This window comes from Lutzomyia longipalpis, chromosome 1 (genome assembly GCF_024334085.1).
Source record: "Lutzomyia longipalpis isolate SR_M1_2022 chromosome 1, ASM2433408v1".
Taxonomy (NCBI): domain Eukaryota; kingdom Metazoa; phylum Arthropoda; class Insecta; order Diptera; family Psychodidae; genus Lutzomyia; species Lutzomyia longipalpis.
Genome location: NC_074707.1, coordinates 21717955 through 21732477, shown reverse-complemented (window position 1 = coordinate 21732477; position 14523 = coordinate 21717955). Strand labels below are relative to the sequence as shown.

Here is a 14523-nt window from a genome sequence, read left to right as displayed (position 1 = left end):
GAGACATTACAAATTTAGTTAATTCATCGACTCTCGATGAATTTGTTTGTTTACATTTTTATCATTTCGCATTTTTCATTAACTTTTTTATAAAAATGGACGGGAAAAAAATCTCTTTTGGCTTCAGCAAAATAGTGAAAAAACCCCAACTAATCAGTGCGCCCCGGAAGGAAGAGAAAGTGGAGCTTATAGAATGCCTTGAGGGACAGGAAATCAAAATATCGGGGTAAGTATAGGATGTTCTAACCTCAAACTTTCTCCCGCTAATCGTTTTGTGATGTTTATTTCAGGAAAACAAGCCCTATTGTGAGCGCCCCATTGGTGATTCCGCTGAAAAATGGTACCTCCCCACTCGATAGACTTGTGCAGGAAAAGAAATCCACAGAAAAACCAACACATGAAGTAGGAAATGTGGAAAATGCGGGGCCAAAAGAGGAGGAGACACTGGAACAGAGAGCTGCCCGGGAGATTATTGAGGGTCTTCAGGAGGCAAACAATGCAGATGAGCAAAAGACCTTTGCAGTTCCCTTGAAGGCTGATGAATTGCCACTCGATGGAGCTGTAGAGTCCACAATGGATGACTACGAGGATGTTCCAATTCAGCAATTTGGTTTAGCCATGCTCCGCGGGATGGGATGGAAAGATGAGGAGCACAAGGAGAAGAAAATTGAGGAAATCGTCGTATGTAGACCCAAAGGATTGGGCCTGGGAGCTGATAAAGTTGTTAAATCCACAAAACCCCAAAGCAGCAGTTCCACAACGAATCAGGGAGACTTGAAGGTCAAGAAGGGTGCCTTTGTGAAGATTTTGGGGGGAAAGTTTGCCAACAAGTATGGTCAAGTTGAGGGGATTGACGAGGAGACAGGAAGGATAAATGTGAAACTTGCCCTGGGTGGCAGGGAATCAATCAGCGAGTACCTCGTTGAAGCTGTCACGGAGAAGGAATATCAGCAGAATCGTAAAGTGATAAGTAAGTTTGTTTCTTTTGCATAAAAATTTATTTTAAAATTCAATTTATTCTTTTATTAAATTCACAGATGTTGAAAAATACGAAGAGTACAAAAAGAAGCAGGAAGATTCGGAGAGAAACAAATCTTCACACCACCGTAGTAGTTCTTCGAGGCAAGAAAAAGATTCCAGGAGGGAGAGGAGTCGCAGCAGAGAGCGACAAAAGTCCCCGAAATTGAAAAGTAAAAAGAAACACCGAAGAGATTCTTCAAGTTCAGAATCAGCAGATGAGCGCCACAGGAGGAGGCACACGAGTAGTCGCAGAGACAGAGATGATGACCATCGTGATTCCCGGAAATCTTCCAAAAGTAGCCATCGCGATAGACACCGATGATTGAGGATGAATAAATGTGTTGAAGTGAGGTAAGCTTGTTTATCAATTCATACAGCCAAAGTCTATGAAATCCGTCACATTCCCGCGCATTCTGGCCTCATAGGCCTCTCTGTTGTTCGCACGATAGGTGTGCTCAGGTTCTGCATTGTATTGCTCCACGTAGCACGTGTCCAGTGGTGTAGTGAAGGTACACATGGCCATTCCAATCTTCCCAAATTTCCTTAGATGCTCCTCAAAGACAGCCCTGGGGAATTGCTCAGATGCATCCCCTCCCAGTTTCTCAAGGAGCTCAGCAAGGGCGTTGTAATAGGTGTCAAGGCAGGCGCTGAAATGTTGATCCCGGAAGGATTTATCGGTGCATGTGAAAATGAAATAGACAACATCCAGTACTGGGGATGCATAGCGAGACATTTGCCAGTCAATTAGGGTGATTTTACTGGGATTATTCGCCCCATTAGCATGGCAGAACATGAGATTATTGATCCAGCAATCCCCGTGATTGATAACGGCATACGGTTCGGCATTTTTCCCCTCAATTCTTTCCGCAACGTCTGCCCACATTGCTGTTTCCCATCGTTGAAAGAACTTCCGGGCATCCTCCTCCTCTGGCATCAGGACTGTTTGGAGGAGTCGGCAATTTTTCCCCTGTAGCGATTCCATGTCACTCTTCCTCATGAATTTAGTAAGAAAGTCATCGAGGTGCTGAAATTGTGCCAGGATTTGGGGTTTCTCCCTACGGAGTGCCAGGGAGACAGCATGAAGACGTCCCAGCTGTGTGAAGAGCATCTTAACGTGCGCAACGGAGGGGACTTTGCGTTTCTCCAGCATGTCAAAACCCTCATATTTGAGATCATCAAATATGAGGGCTGCCTCCTCGGTTTCCGCGCAGTAGCCAGCATAGTGGCATGTGGGGAAAGCGAAAAAACCCTCATCATCCCGCACTCCCTTCTCCCGCTGGAGACGTACCATTTCCGGCAACACGTGACGGTACATGAAGATCTCACGCTCAAACATATCCATATTTGTAAAGGTGTCCGTATCGTTGGGATTTCGCTTGAGGTGCTTGCAAATGAGACGAATTTCAGCACCACTATCCTCATCCACAATTACCACTCGAGTCACCACACCAATAAAGCCATCCCCCTGGCTGGAGCCCTTCTCAAAGGCATACCGCGGTCGACGTATGCCACGCTCACGGGCAATTCCCAAAAGCACATCAGCCACAAAATCAGGGCACCTGCAAGCATTGTCCGTTGATGCTATCCTAAATGCCATCACACCGCACACACTCCTCAAACCCTCACGGGAGGTATTTCACAACGTTGACCAACAACAAGAGTATATAAATGAGCTAAGCACACTCACGCAGTCGAGACGAGATGGAGTGGAGAGAACAGCGAAAATGCTAGCTCTAGGAGTGATCAAGTGGAATTATTGCGTGGCTCTTATCGCGCAAATTACGCGATAATGGCGATAACAGTGATAGATACTCAAATAATAGAGTAATACACCAAATAATAATAATACTTCAATTCCGCCCAATTGCTTAAATTATGCTGAAAGCACATGGATTGACGCTTACATACATACATACGTAGTGCAGTAGATTTTATGCTTTTGGCAAGGTTTTTGGTTTCCCAATTATCGAAGCGTAATTTTTTATGCTTTCACAGTTTATTTTTGGCCTCTCTATGTGTGGAATGAAAAGCAGAATTATATTTTTGCGTAGGTTTTTGGTGCCAAAAAAGCTAAATTGATTTACAAATTATGTGTATTGAAGCTTTTTAATTTTAGTTTTTTTCATGTTGAAACTTTTAATATTTGAAAAACCTACAAAAGCGCTTTTATGATCAAACTTCCTGTGTGAATTTGTTGAAGATTTAATGTTGTGTGTAATATGAAAGTTTTTTTTTAATCAGAACAGTTTATTGTATCAGGCATATGAAGGGGCCTTTTTGAGTATTAATAAAACGTAAAAAAATTACTAAATATAGCAAGAATATTTCAATTAGGTCAGGAACGAAAAATAATTCGAAGCTAGATAGCGGAGAGCTTTAAAAAAATTTAGCACGGTAAAAATGAGAACCCTGAGAGTCTAGCGTTAGGAAGATTTTAATAAAACTACAAACTATGTTAACTGCTGTTACGTTCGAATGACCAGATTTCGATCATTGTAACGTTTGAGAGTCTTTTTAAAACTTTTTAAGTCTAATTCGAATGTTTTGTCATTTCCTTTTCATTTACGACATATCCGAATGTGTGATATCACATTTCATAAGTTTGCCCTTTTATGTCTAACGTTTGACCTGTATTCTAACGTTTAATTTTCTAGGGTTTGTCATTTACTTTCTAACCTCAGTCATTTGTTTTTGAACATTTGACATTTCTTGTTTGACGTCACTTCTAACGTTTGACGTTTTTTCTCTAAATTTTGACATCCATTTAAACGTTTGACGTTTCTTACGTTTGTTATTTCATTTCTAGTGTTTGAAAACTTAATTTTGCATAATATTAAGATTTTTTTTTTCCCATTTAAAACCTTGGACATAAGTTTAGACTAAAGTCTCCGGTTTGTCCACATTATAAGTCGCCTCATACTCTTATAAAAATTTTGCTTTTAATTTTTAATTCCTCCCTCTCCCAAAAATCTTGTTCTTCACAAATAATTTAAAAAAAACAGTGATAAATCTCTCCCAAGTTAAGTGACAAATATCGCATAAATTATTCGGATATTCTAACAGATATCAAATTAAAATTTTCCATGATGCAGAGGAGAAGAGAGAAAAAGAACTTTTCCAATCTTTTTCTCAAAAAAATGTTACCAGGTGATGTTATCTCGCACCGAAACTCAAGATAATGTCATTTAATGAGAAGTTATTATTATATATTTATAATCCACATGCTTTTTAATATAGCTAACATAATAATTCGTATATATTCCAGATTAACAGAAAGTAATTTATAGAGACAATAAAGTATTAAGGATCGATAAAATGTAAAGTCCGAAGAGATTAAATATTGGTTTTCCATGCTATTGCAGCGTTTTCACATGCAATAAAATTGATTAATTGAAGTCCAGCTTGTAATTTTGGGGGATTCACTCCATCCAAATGCAATTTTGCTCGCCCCTTTAGTACAAACAATATTTCATGTAAGGATCAACGGGGAGCAATTGCTGGAAGGATATCAAAGAATATAATTCATTCGTTGGATTTCATTGATTTCACCATCCAGTGGATTTTCAAATTAAATCTACACGACGACACTTCAATGGGGGGTGGTGGTAATATGAGTGCGGGGATTAAAATAATAACTCTTTGCGCTGTTCAAATGTCCCAAGGTTCGTTGAGTATGCTGTCCTGACTATTGTACCGATTTTAATGAGTTCTGTTGAATTTTTAAGGGGACAAAATGGGATTTCTTTGCGTTGTCTGGCGTCAAATTTCTCGGAATTCTTTTAGCATCCCTTTCACGCATCTTCTGTAAATTCTCCATGAATTTCATTGCATTCTGGAGGTAAGAAACGTGACTTTGTAGGGATTTTGTTTGTTCTTCTAGGTGAGAAAGAAAGGTTGCGTCATTGTCTCTGGTCTGGGCTACGACTGGCTGAGTTTGGGTTAATGTTGCTGTGATAGAGGAGATCGGGGTTAACTGGGTTGGTGTATTTGTGGTGAGTCTCGGGGATGTTTCGGAGTAATTTTGTTGCATTGGTGACGATGATTGATTTGTAGAAAATAGCAATTCTTGACCTCTCGAAATTTTATCTCTGTCAACTTCCATTTTATGCTGTACGTCAACATCCAGCAGGAAGTGAGGAGATTTGGAGTAAATAGAACCCGCATCTTTTACCATATTATCCACATGAGAAAATCCATCTTCCACCCCCTGGGTGGTGCTCTTAAACCTTCCCACACACTCTTCAATGCAATCCTTGATGACCGAATCATTGGACAGGTGGTCAATATTCTCATTATGTGCAACCCTGATTGTGATGCAGACAATATATACGGGACGTTTCTTCCTGCCACCACACTTCCATACCTTCTTGATGGTCTTCAGCAGCCGGATGTTGGTACAGGGTTGCCCATTAATAAAGACCAATTGAATGGTCGATGAGTGATGGAACTTTGTCCCCCAGAAGGCCTCAATGGCAATATTGTTGCTAGCTTTGCTCATCGAATTGAATTCCATGCCGTCCAAATTGTAAATTGATGTGACTTTCTCCGTAATTGATTTTGCTCTGGAAAACATGCAACAATATACATGGTAATGCATTGATAGTGAATAGCGTTGGATCCTGCAAATTGCATAAAATATCCCCCATGAAAGTGATTTACTACCACCACCCATCTAGTAAATTCCATATATATATATAACGTTTACCCTGATTTAGCGCAATGACACTTTTAGGATCAATCGATATCGTTTTACACCCCATTTTATATTGTGTAAAGATGCTTTAGTTGATGGTTTTAATGGTTTTAATAAACTAAATTCTAATAAGCTATAGGGGAAGATGGGGTGCAGCTAGTTGCTTTGCATTGAAATAATTTATTTTGTAGCTCTAATCTCATTATGCTCAACAATTTCTTTCGCATGGTATAAAAGCATTTTCTAATTTAGCTATGAAATAAGAAAATAAAAAGGAAATTTCACTGTGATTTCAGACTAAAGACGGTTAAGAGACTATAAGAAAAATATTTAAACATTTCCAGTAGAAAATTCCTTTTTCAAAATGTTTTCGAACAATGGAGAGCATTCTTCTGCAAACAAAGACATAAAAATGAAAAAAAAAATCTCATGTGTACGTAGAAATAAAAGAGAAGTTTTATTTCCGAGAAGGATAAAATGCTCAAGATATTTTATTATCTATTTTTTGCAAAACATCCAGATTTCTGTATATACATATACATACTTCTATTTTTGAGCGGTTTTCTTGAATAAAATAAATGTGAAATATAAAAAAAGGGAAAATGTTTCAAATTGCATTAAAATAAAAGATTTTACTATTAAAGAATTCTTAAAAAGGGGTTTATTCGTTTCTGTAATGATAAATCCGTCATTCGAGGAAGTAATTCGCACAAATTTTTAAGGAATAAAATAAAAGTAAAATAAATCGCCGAAAAGAAGTCGGGATCAGTCTGTGGGATATTTTTTTTAAATAAGTAATTTGTGATCAACACCCTATACTTACTTTTTCACCCCAAAAATGAGCTTTTTGCCCTTGAGATCCATGAGAGTGATGGACATTTGGTAGTGGGCAACGGCAAAACTTTTCACATAATTGACGATATTCTTGCGAAATTTCTCAAATCGCTCCATAATTGATAATTGAACGTTTGTCAATGTAAAAGTTGTGCCGGCGGCATGTCTCTGGTGACATGGACTTTCGGCGGTACACGAAATTGCTTTTGGGGTGTCTCTCAGTGGCGTCGAGTTGTGCCAGCAGCAGCCAAAGGTTCCGTTGCCGCCTCCATTCACCTTCGTGCTCTTGGGTGCCAATAAAACTTTGTTGTGGAATTTCATTATGGTAGATTTTTCCATAGACTCCGTCATTGTTTCAATTAAAACTTCTTCGGCGGTGGTAATTAAATCGAGGAAAGTTGTTTTCCCAATTTCGCTGATTTCACTCCATGAAATGCCGGCACCGTTGTCGGCAATTTGTAAATACGGATACTCCAAATCGATACGAATTGTTACCGATGTGGCCCCCGTGGAGACGCTATGCCGCAACTTCTCAATAGGGGAGAGCATGGTGGGCGAGGGGAGGTAAAATTTATTACTTTCCTATGCAAATTACCAAATTCACTACATTAAATTAATAGTCGTCGTACCAGGGACTTGAGAACACCCAAGAAACCGCATCTTTCTCTACACATCCGCATCCTTTTCACACCCATCGCATTGCCATCACTTTCCCATGGAAAACTTCTTCCCTTCCTGCCGTCCATTTTCGTCACTTCGCACTTTTCAATTCACTGGGAAAAGCTCCCTGCTGAAGACCACACTACTGGGTGTATCGATATGCGTCATTGATTTGAACTTTTATCGAGAGAAGATCGGAGGAATGGGGGGATAAATGATTCGAATGTGCCGTTGCTTTGTATTTTGGGCTTCTCTCTCACAGCACTCTTCTTCCAAAATTTGTTCCTCTTTTTTGTGCCAATATATTGTTAATTTATCTTCCAAGTGAGAAAAAATCTTATTTTTTCTACTTGAATTATAGCCAAGATTTAGATAAAATATTTTCTGCACCCTCCTTAAATATTTTCTTGAAAATTCTTTGTCATCAATTACCTTAGAAAAAAATCATAAAAACATATAAAAATCATTTCCTAAGGACAGTTTAAGTCTACGCAGTTAAGGTTTTTCTTAAGAAATTATGAAAACAAAATATTTCTAGGTTTGAAAAAAAAATTTAAAATTGTAAAATAGCGACAAATACTATACATTCAAATAGAACGTCAAACATTAGGAAATAAATGTCAATCGCTCGATGGGAAATGTTGATCGTTAGAATAAATGACAAATGTTAGAAAAAAATGTCAATTGTTCAAAAAGGAACGTCTACCGTTAGAAAAGACTTAAAAAAAAACGTTTAACGTGAAAAAGTAATTTTAAACTTATGAAAAAATTACTTCTAATATTAAATGAAATGTTAAACCTTATGAAGAAAACGTTAAGCGTTAGGAAAGATGTCAAACGTCCAACGTTAGAATTTTAAACTTGCTGCTACTACTACGAATACCACGGCGATTTATTAGTTTAGCTAGTGTAATATTTTCATTCTTCTGAAGCTTCGACTTCTAAATAATTCCTTCTAAATCATTTAATAACGTTTAACGTTTCTCAAAAAAAATGTTTTCTAACAACACCCCTAAAATCAATTTTTCCTTACTCACTCATTTTCCCAAGTCACCCCTATTCCTTTATAAAATTGAATTTACATTTTTATCATTTAGGTACATTTTATCACTCACAAAACCTTCCACAAATTAAATTATTTTCAATTTAATTCAATTAAATTGTGAGGAAGATAAGATTAACCAAAGAATCTGGTTAATTATTTAAAACAAATTCCCTTCTTATTAGCTAACACCCGCAAAAATATGTGTTAATAAATTAAAGAGTCATTAAGTTTTATTAGTCTTTATGATTTTGATGACCGAAATTTCATAAAATGTTACCTTTATATTATTTCTAGCATTTTAATCATAATTTTATTGCATGTAAAGGAATTGAGTGTTTAGCATCAAAATTAGTGCCCTTTTGTGGTCATCACACACACCCCTCTTGGAAAATCACTAAATCGCTAAACTGATATGTTAAATAACAATATACAACATTTTTTTACGTTATGTTTACCGTTTATCTTACACACACCCTTTGTAAACATTTTCACAGCATGCAAAACGATTGTTTAAAAAGGAATGTGTGAAAATGATTTATGCTCTTCGGAAGCGATAAATTTGCTGGAAGAACACGCAATATTTTCTTCAAAGAACAGACGAACGCGAGGGCTGCTTAGCATGACAAACTAGGTGTGTAGCTTGGTTGACATATCTTTATTGCTCTTTGATCTGAAATTGTATATTATGTAGGTGCTTTTTTCCTTTTGTCATTTTGTCTACCGTGAGAATTTCACAAAAGGTGAGAATTTGTAGAAAATCGCCCATCTCTGATTTGCCTCATTCTTCTACCCCAATGAGCACAAAGAGCACCATTTTGTGACTTCCGGGGCGGTTTGGGGAAGGTAAACCGGGAGGTGTTTATATAATACTCTCATCGTCGTACACCCCTTCTCGTGGTATTCTACATATAGGGAATGAGTGCAGTTTGAGTGTGTATGGAACTTCAATAACGCGACATATTTTTTATGACTTCACTTATATCACGTAAGGGCGGGTGGGTTGGTTGCTTATGGGGTTTGTTGGGTGGGGAATTTATGCGCCATCAGATGGTGTATATATATGGAAGGCCGGAAGAACGTGCCTCTTTATATTTAATATGTACTGAAAATACTTTCCATGGCACTCATAAGGGGAGACTATGGGAATTTTTCGTGTGGCATAAGTGCTGGAAGGTAAAGGAAAAAGAATGAAAAAGAAAATGGATGTATTCATATGCATGTTTCTCACAAGTAAATTTTGTCACCTTTTTTTCCCCTTTACACAAACCCCCCACCTCTTGTAATGCCTCAAAAGAAAAATCTCCAGAGGGTGCGTTTTGTATGGGTTCTATTCAGATGGGACCTATGAGTTGGGTCTAGGGTATGAAGGAATGCTTCTCCTGATATACATTTCTTAATACATTCTCCTGCATCTTATCCGCATTGAAATATTCAGTTTCTTTTGACACACAACTCTTCCTTCCTCTTCTTGTTCTTATATATCCCCCCACGGTCCCCTATTCTCATCCCCCTGCATGACTATCAATCACGCTAACGACACCATGAATCATATTTTCACCGTTTTCCCGGGTCCATATCAGTTCAAGTTGATGATTCCTCCCTTCTTATCTCCATACTGTATTTTACTACACACAATATGTATGTTATGTACATATATATGTAAGTTATATAAAATATTTTTAGGCAAAGCATTCTAATACATTTATATTCGCAAAGATAAAATATTTCTTGAGGGATTTTACGATTTTCGATGGTGGAATGTGTAATAAAAATGGGAGAAGCATCTTTATTGGCTTCCTCAGAGATGGAGACATTGCGTGCGGGCGGCTTGTGGGGCTTCTTCTCAGACCCATGGGGCTCCTAACTCGTCATTTTCATCCCTTCGTCATGTTCATTATTCGTCTAATTTGTGAATTTTATTCACTACGAGCAGAGGAAAATTATTTACTCTCTCGCGCTGTTTGCCAACATTTTGATTTTCTTTTTCGCGTGTGCATCCCACGGAAAATATATAAGCAATAAAAAAACATATTAAAATCGAAATTATTATTCATTTTCCTTGCCATATATATTTACATCAATATACGGTAAGAATGTTATGCACGAGGCATAGTGTAAGTCCCCCGCATGTAACCAAAATTGGCTTTTAAATTATTGTAGGGGATCATTAAAGATTCAAAATAAGCGTGGTCATTTCCCGGAAAAGCGCTGGGAAACCTACGAATTTTCCGGTTTTTGGTGTAACCTATATTGATTTATTTCTCAATTTCTATCAATTGTAGAATATTGCGATTGGTGTCAAATGAAAGCTATATCAATGCTTAATATTATATATTAAAACCATTTTCCAAAATGCACAAGAAGGTGAAAATTCGGAAAGATTTTCCGAACACGCATTTTTTTTTCGCCTCCCATTTCCACAATATTGCATGGGACCACCTGGAACATCCCTCATTTTGTAGCTTTTTTAATCCCCTTTCATTTGGTATAGCACTTGCTGGGGAAATCTGCTGGGAAAACTGTTTTTTTTTTTTTTAGTGATTTTCAATGTTGGAAAAACTCACTATTCGAAGGCTGCAATGTTATACCGGAGCTCACACCGACTTAGCCGATTTAACAATGCAGCCCTCGTATTGCCATCTCATCAATATTGCATTAGTTAGAAAGAGACAACACGATTCCTCTTGAAGCTTTCAAAGCTAAGCTAAGCTGCTGGGAAAACTGTTTTTTTTTTTAGTGATTTTCAATGTTGGAAAAACTCACTATTCGAGGGCTGCAATGTTATACAATGTATAACATTGTATAACATTGTATAACATTGTATTGCATTGTTAAATCGGCTAAGTCGGTGTGAGCTTCGGTATAACATTGCAAGTACTCTGCGTTGATAGTGAGTTTTTCCAACATTGAAAATCACTAAAAAAAAAAAAAAACAGTTTTCCCAGCAGATTTCCCCAGCAAGTGCTATACCAAATGAAAGGGGATTAAAAAAGCTACAAAATGAGGGATGTTCCAGGTGGTCCCATGCAATATTGTGGAAATGGGAGGCGAAAAAAAAATGCGTGTTCGGAAAATCTTTCCGAATTTTCACCTTCTTGTGCATTTTGGAAAATGGTTTTAATATATAATATTAAGCATTGATATAGCTTTCATTTGACACCAATCGCAATATTCTACAATTGATAGAAATTGAGAAATAAATCAATATAGGTTACACCAAAAACCGGAAAATTCGTAGGTTTCCCAGCGCTTTTCCGGGAAATGACCACGCTTATTTTGAATCTTTAATGATCCCCTACAATAATTTAAAAGCCAATTTTGGTTACATGCGGGGGACTTACACTATGCCTCGTGCATAACATTCTTTCTTATGTATGACTTGGCAAATAAAACTTGAGAATATTCTTCTACATAACGTTCATTTTTTATTAAAGAATAAAGCTGATTGTTTTTCATTTAATATGAAACAGTTTCTTTTTACAATAAAAAGACACTTTAATTGTCTTTTTAGCACGATAAAGTTTTAAATTTCTTTTTAATTGAAAATGTATGTTATGGGAAAATATCAAAGAGTCAGAAGTGCCAAATAATACAAAAATTTTAATTCAAATTTAATCACAAGTCCCAAAAAGAGTCTCGGAATTTAGCAAGTAATGAAATAACTTCACACAGAGACGATTAAAATATATATAACTGAATTGAATGCCTTTTATTGAGCATTTCTGTGGAAAATTGAGCAAAAAAGCAAATAAGCGAAGAAAGGAAAATCATAATTGTATTTTATTTGCATGGCGTGAGAGAGAGAAAGGTGCATGAAATGTGAGACGAAAAGAGAAGCTTTCACAGGATGCCGAATCCCTTCAAATTTCACCCCCGAAAGCGGATCATTGAAGCTGATGGAATGAACGAAAAAGGGGGGCGGCAAAAGCATGAGTGGAATTTGTGAATTTGATAGTTTAATTCAAAGTGAAATGTCGGGTATGTGCGTGTGTATACACTGAGGATTGAGGAGGCGAGAGGTATTGTTGTTGCTTTAGAAGAAAGATTCAAATTCTCCAATCTCACCATCGTCTTTCCACCCACACCCCCAATTCCCCATAGAGAGTGTTATCTCGTATCCCAAGCAGTTATAGTCGGTATGCAGAGTATTTGAGTGTGTTACTAATAAAATGGTGGATAAAATATTCCAATTTAATTTGTACATACACACACCCCACCGCACAGATATTGAAGTGAAAAGGCAAAAAGGAGGGAAGAGATATCAACAGACGCTGATAATATTGTTTTATGGAACTTTTAAGTACACACACGCAAGTTGGGAAAAGCTTTGCCTCACCTAACACATGAAAATACTTGTGAAAATGTGTCCCACATAGACGGATGCGGGGAAAGACAATTTATGCAACTTTTCTGCTTTTCAAGAAGATATTTTTCTCTCCCATAATTCCACAAAAGATATAAAAGTTTTCTGAACTTTTCTAGCAACTTTTCCATACGCGTTTTTTTCTCTTTTTTTTCTTTACATGAAAAAGCAGTGCTTTTGTGGTTTCTTCAAGGAGTTAAAAAGAAACCCTCAAAGTTAGTGAACAATTTATGCAATAGATATTTTTCGAATCAGTTAGACTGTTTTGTTGTTTTCTTGCGATCTGAACTTATTATTTATTTATTATCTAAAACAAAAATTGATTTATCAAAATTAATAAATTAAAATTTTATATTAATGAGAAAATTAATTTATTCCACTAAAATAATCAACATAGGTTTAAAAAAAATTCTCCCCCTTTTAAATGATATATTTTAGAATCGAAAACAAAAATTTTTCTTTATGGTTATTAAGTCAGGTTAACTAATTAAATTTAGAATACGATTTTTATATAATCCAAAATGCATTGTAGAGAGCAACATAATGATAAATTACTCCTATAAAATGAGAGTACCTATATAATAATTCAATTTTTAAATAATTTTGAAGAACTCGCGAAGGTTGATAAAGAACAAAGAGGCTTTTTACATCCCCATACAATATTCCATTATCGTCAAAAGCATACGAGAAGGTACCTCGCTGCTTATGGTGTTGATCATGCCTGGTGTGAGTCCAAAAGTGATTTATGTCTGACTTTCATTCAATGCTTCGCGTGGAGCACCTCCACCACCACCTGTTTCCCAGTGAATTGGGTGGATTAACGCCCCGGTGAGCTTTAGCTTCGTATTTTTTTTAGAAGCACCCCCCAACTTGTTTGGAAGATTTTGGAGTGTCCCACATTTTTGAGCGAAATTACGACAAGGCATCACAGGAAGAAAAAGTGAGGAAACTTTCTCATCATTAGCGTTTCTTTCAACGATTTCCCTCTCAAGAGAGCCCGTACTCAAATTATTAATTCAATTGGGCCAACATTCAGCATGGGTTTTCGCTACATCCTTTTCCCAAAGAAATTTTGTATGAAATGCAAGAAACATTCGCGCTTTACAACCACCATTTCTTTGAGACTTTAATTATGATGCAGAATTTCTACAACTCACGGCGTTGGTGGGGGAAAAAGTTTTCGCGAATTTTCTCGTAGAAATGTGAAACATTGAGAAGCTCTTGAGATTGTAAATTGGAGAATTTCCGGTTTTGCTTCTTTCGCAGCCAATAAAGTCATAAAATTGCAGGGCAATCGAATTTCACGGGATCTGTAAGTACTGTAAAGCAATAAAGTTCACTGGGAGCTTTTATGGCAACGAAGTAAATATAGGAGGTAGCGAACAAATCATTTTCACCCATGGCCAATCATTGGGAGCTTTTTACGATAAGCCACACGGGAATGGACAGTTCAATTTGTCCGTTAATGATCTTTCTCGCAGAACCATGACGCATGTCGTCAGAAACTTCCGGTATGATTTAAAACAAGGAAGCTATTTTACAAATGACCTTCTATTAAAAAGGAATTTATATCTAAGTCCTGATAAAAGGGTTAACCGAAGGATTTGCAAAAAAATCAAGCTCAATTTAAAGTTCTTTTCTCTCAAAAAGAGAAACTCAAAATATATGTAAAGGAAAGGGATATGTTGATCATAAAAAAAAATATTGAACGCAATGTTGCTCCTACAGCATTCTCTTGGCACAGCGGGTGGCCAAACTTCCCCAACGCAGTGTTTCCTTGGCGGAAACTTAAAATCCTTAAAACAATGCCGAGGCAAACCCGTCCAGCAGTGGCTGGAATTTATTCGTAGCTTCCGAAACTCTGTGGCGAATCTCTGGTCGCACCACGGGGAGGCTTCCCACCGAGAC

General features: G+C 37.1%; 3 protein-coding genes across 3 annotated transcripts; 1 reads left to right on the top strand and 2 right to left on the bottom strand.

Moving 5' to 3' along the window:
* The first annotated feature begins 38 nt into the window (after nt 1-38).
* LOC129797034 (G-patch domain and KOW motifs-containing protein) lies at nt 39-1371 on the top strand. The gene is made up of 3 exons (XM_055839274.1): nt 39-226; nt 291-970; nt 1038-1371. Exons 1-3 carry the CDS (start codon nt 96-98, stop codon nt 1340-1342), a joined length of 1116 nt encoding a protein of 371 aa, XP_055695249.1. The 5' UTR covers nt 39-95; the 3' UTR covers nt 1343-1371.
* Nucleotides 976-2617, bottom strand: LOC129797028 (uncharacterized). Its single transcript, XM_055839266.1, has one exon. The coding sequence runs from the start codon at nt 2615-2617 to the stop codon at nt 1385-1387; it is 1233 nt and encodes a 410-aa protein (XP_055695241.1). The 3' UTR covers nt 976-1384.
* Nucleotides 2618-4199: 1582 nt separating this feature from the next.
* On the bottom strand, nt 4200-7414 carry LOC129797018 (uncharacterized). Its single transcript, XM_055839248.1, has 3 exons — nt 7177-7414; nt 6537-7075; nt 4200-5582 (listed from the first exon to the last, which is right to left on the bottom strand). Exons 1-3 carry the CDS (start codon nt 7291-7293, stop codon nt 4706-4708), a joined length of 1533 nt encoding a protein of 510 aa, XP_055695223.1. The 5' UTR covers nt 7294-7414; the 3' UTR covers nt 4200-4705.
* Between the last annotated feature and the right edge of the window lie 7109 nt (nt 7415-14523).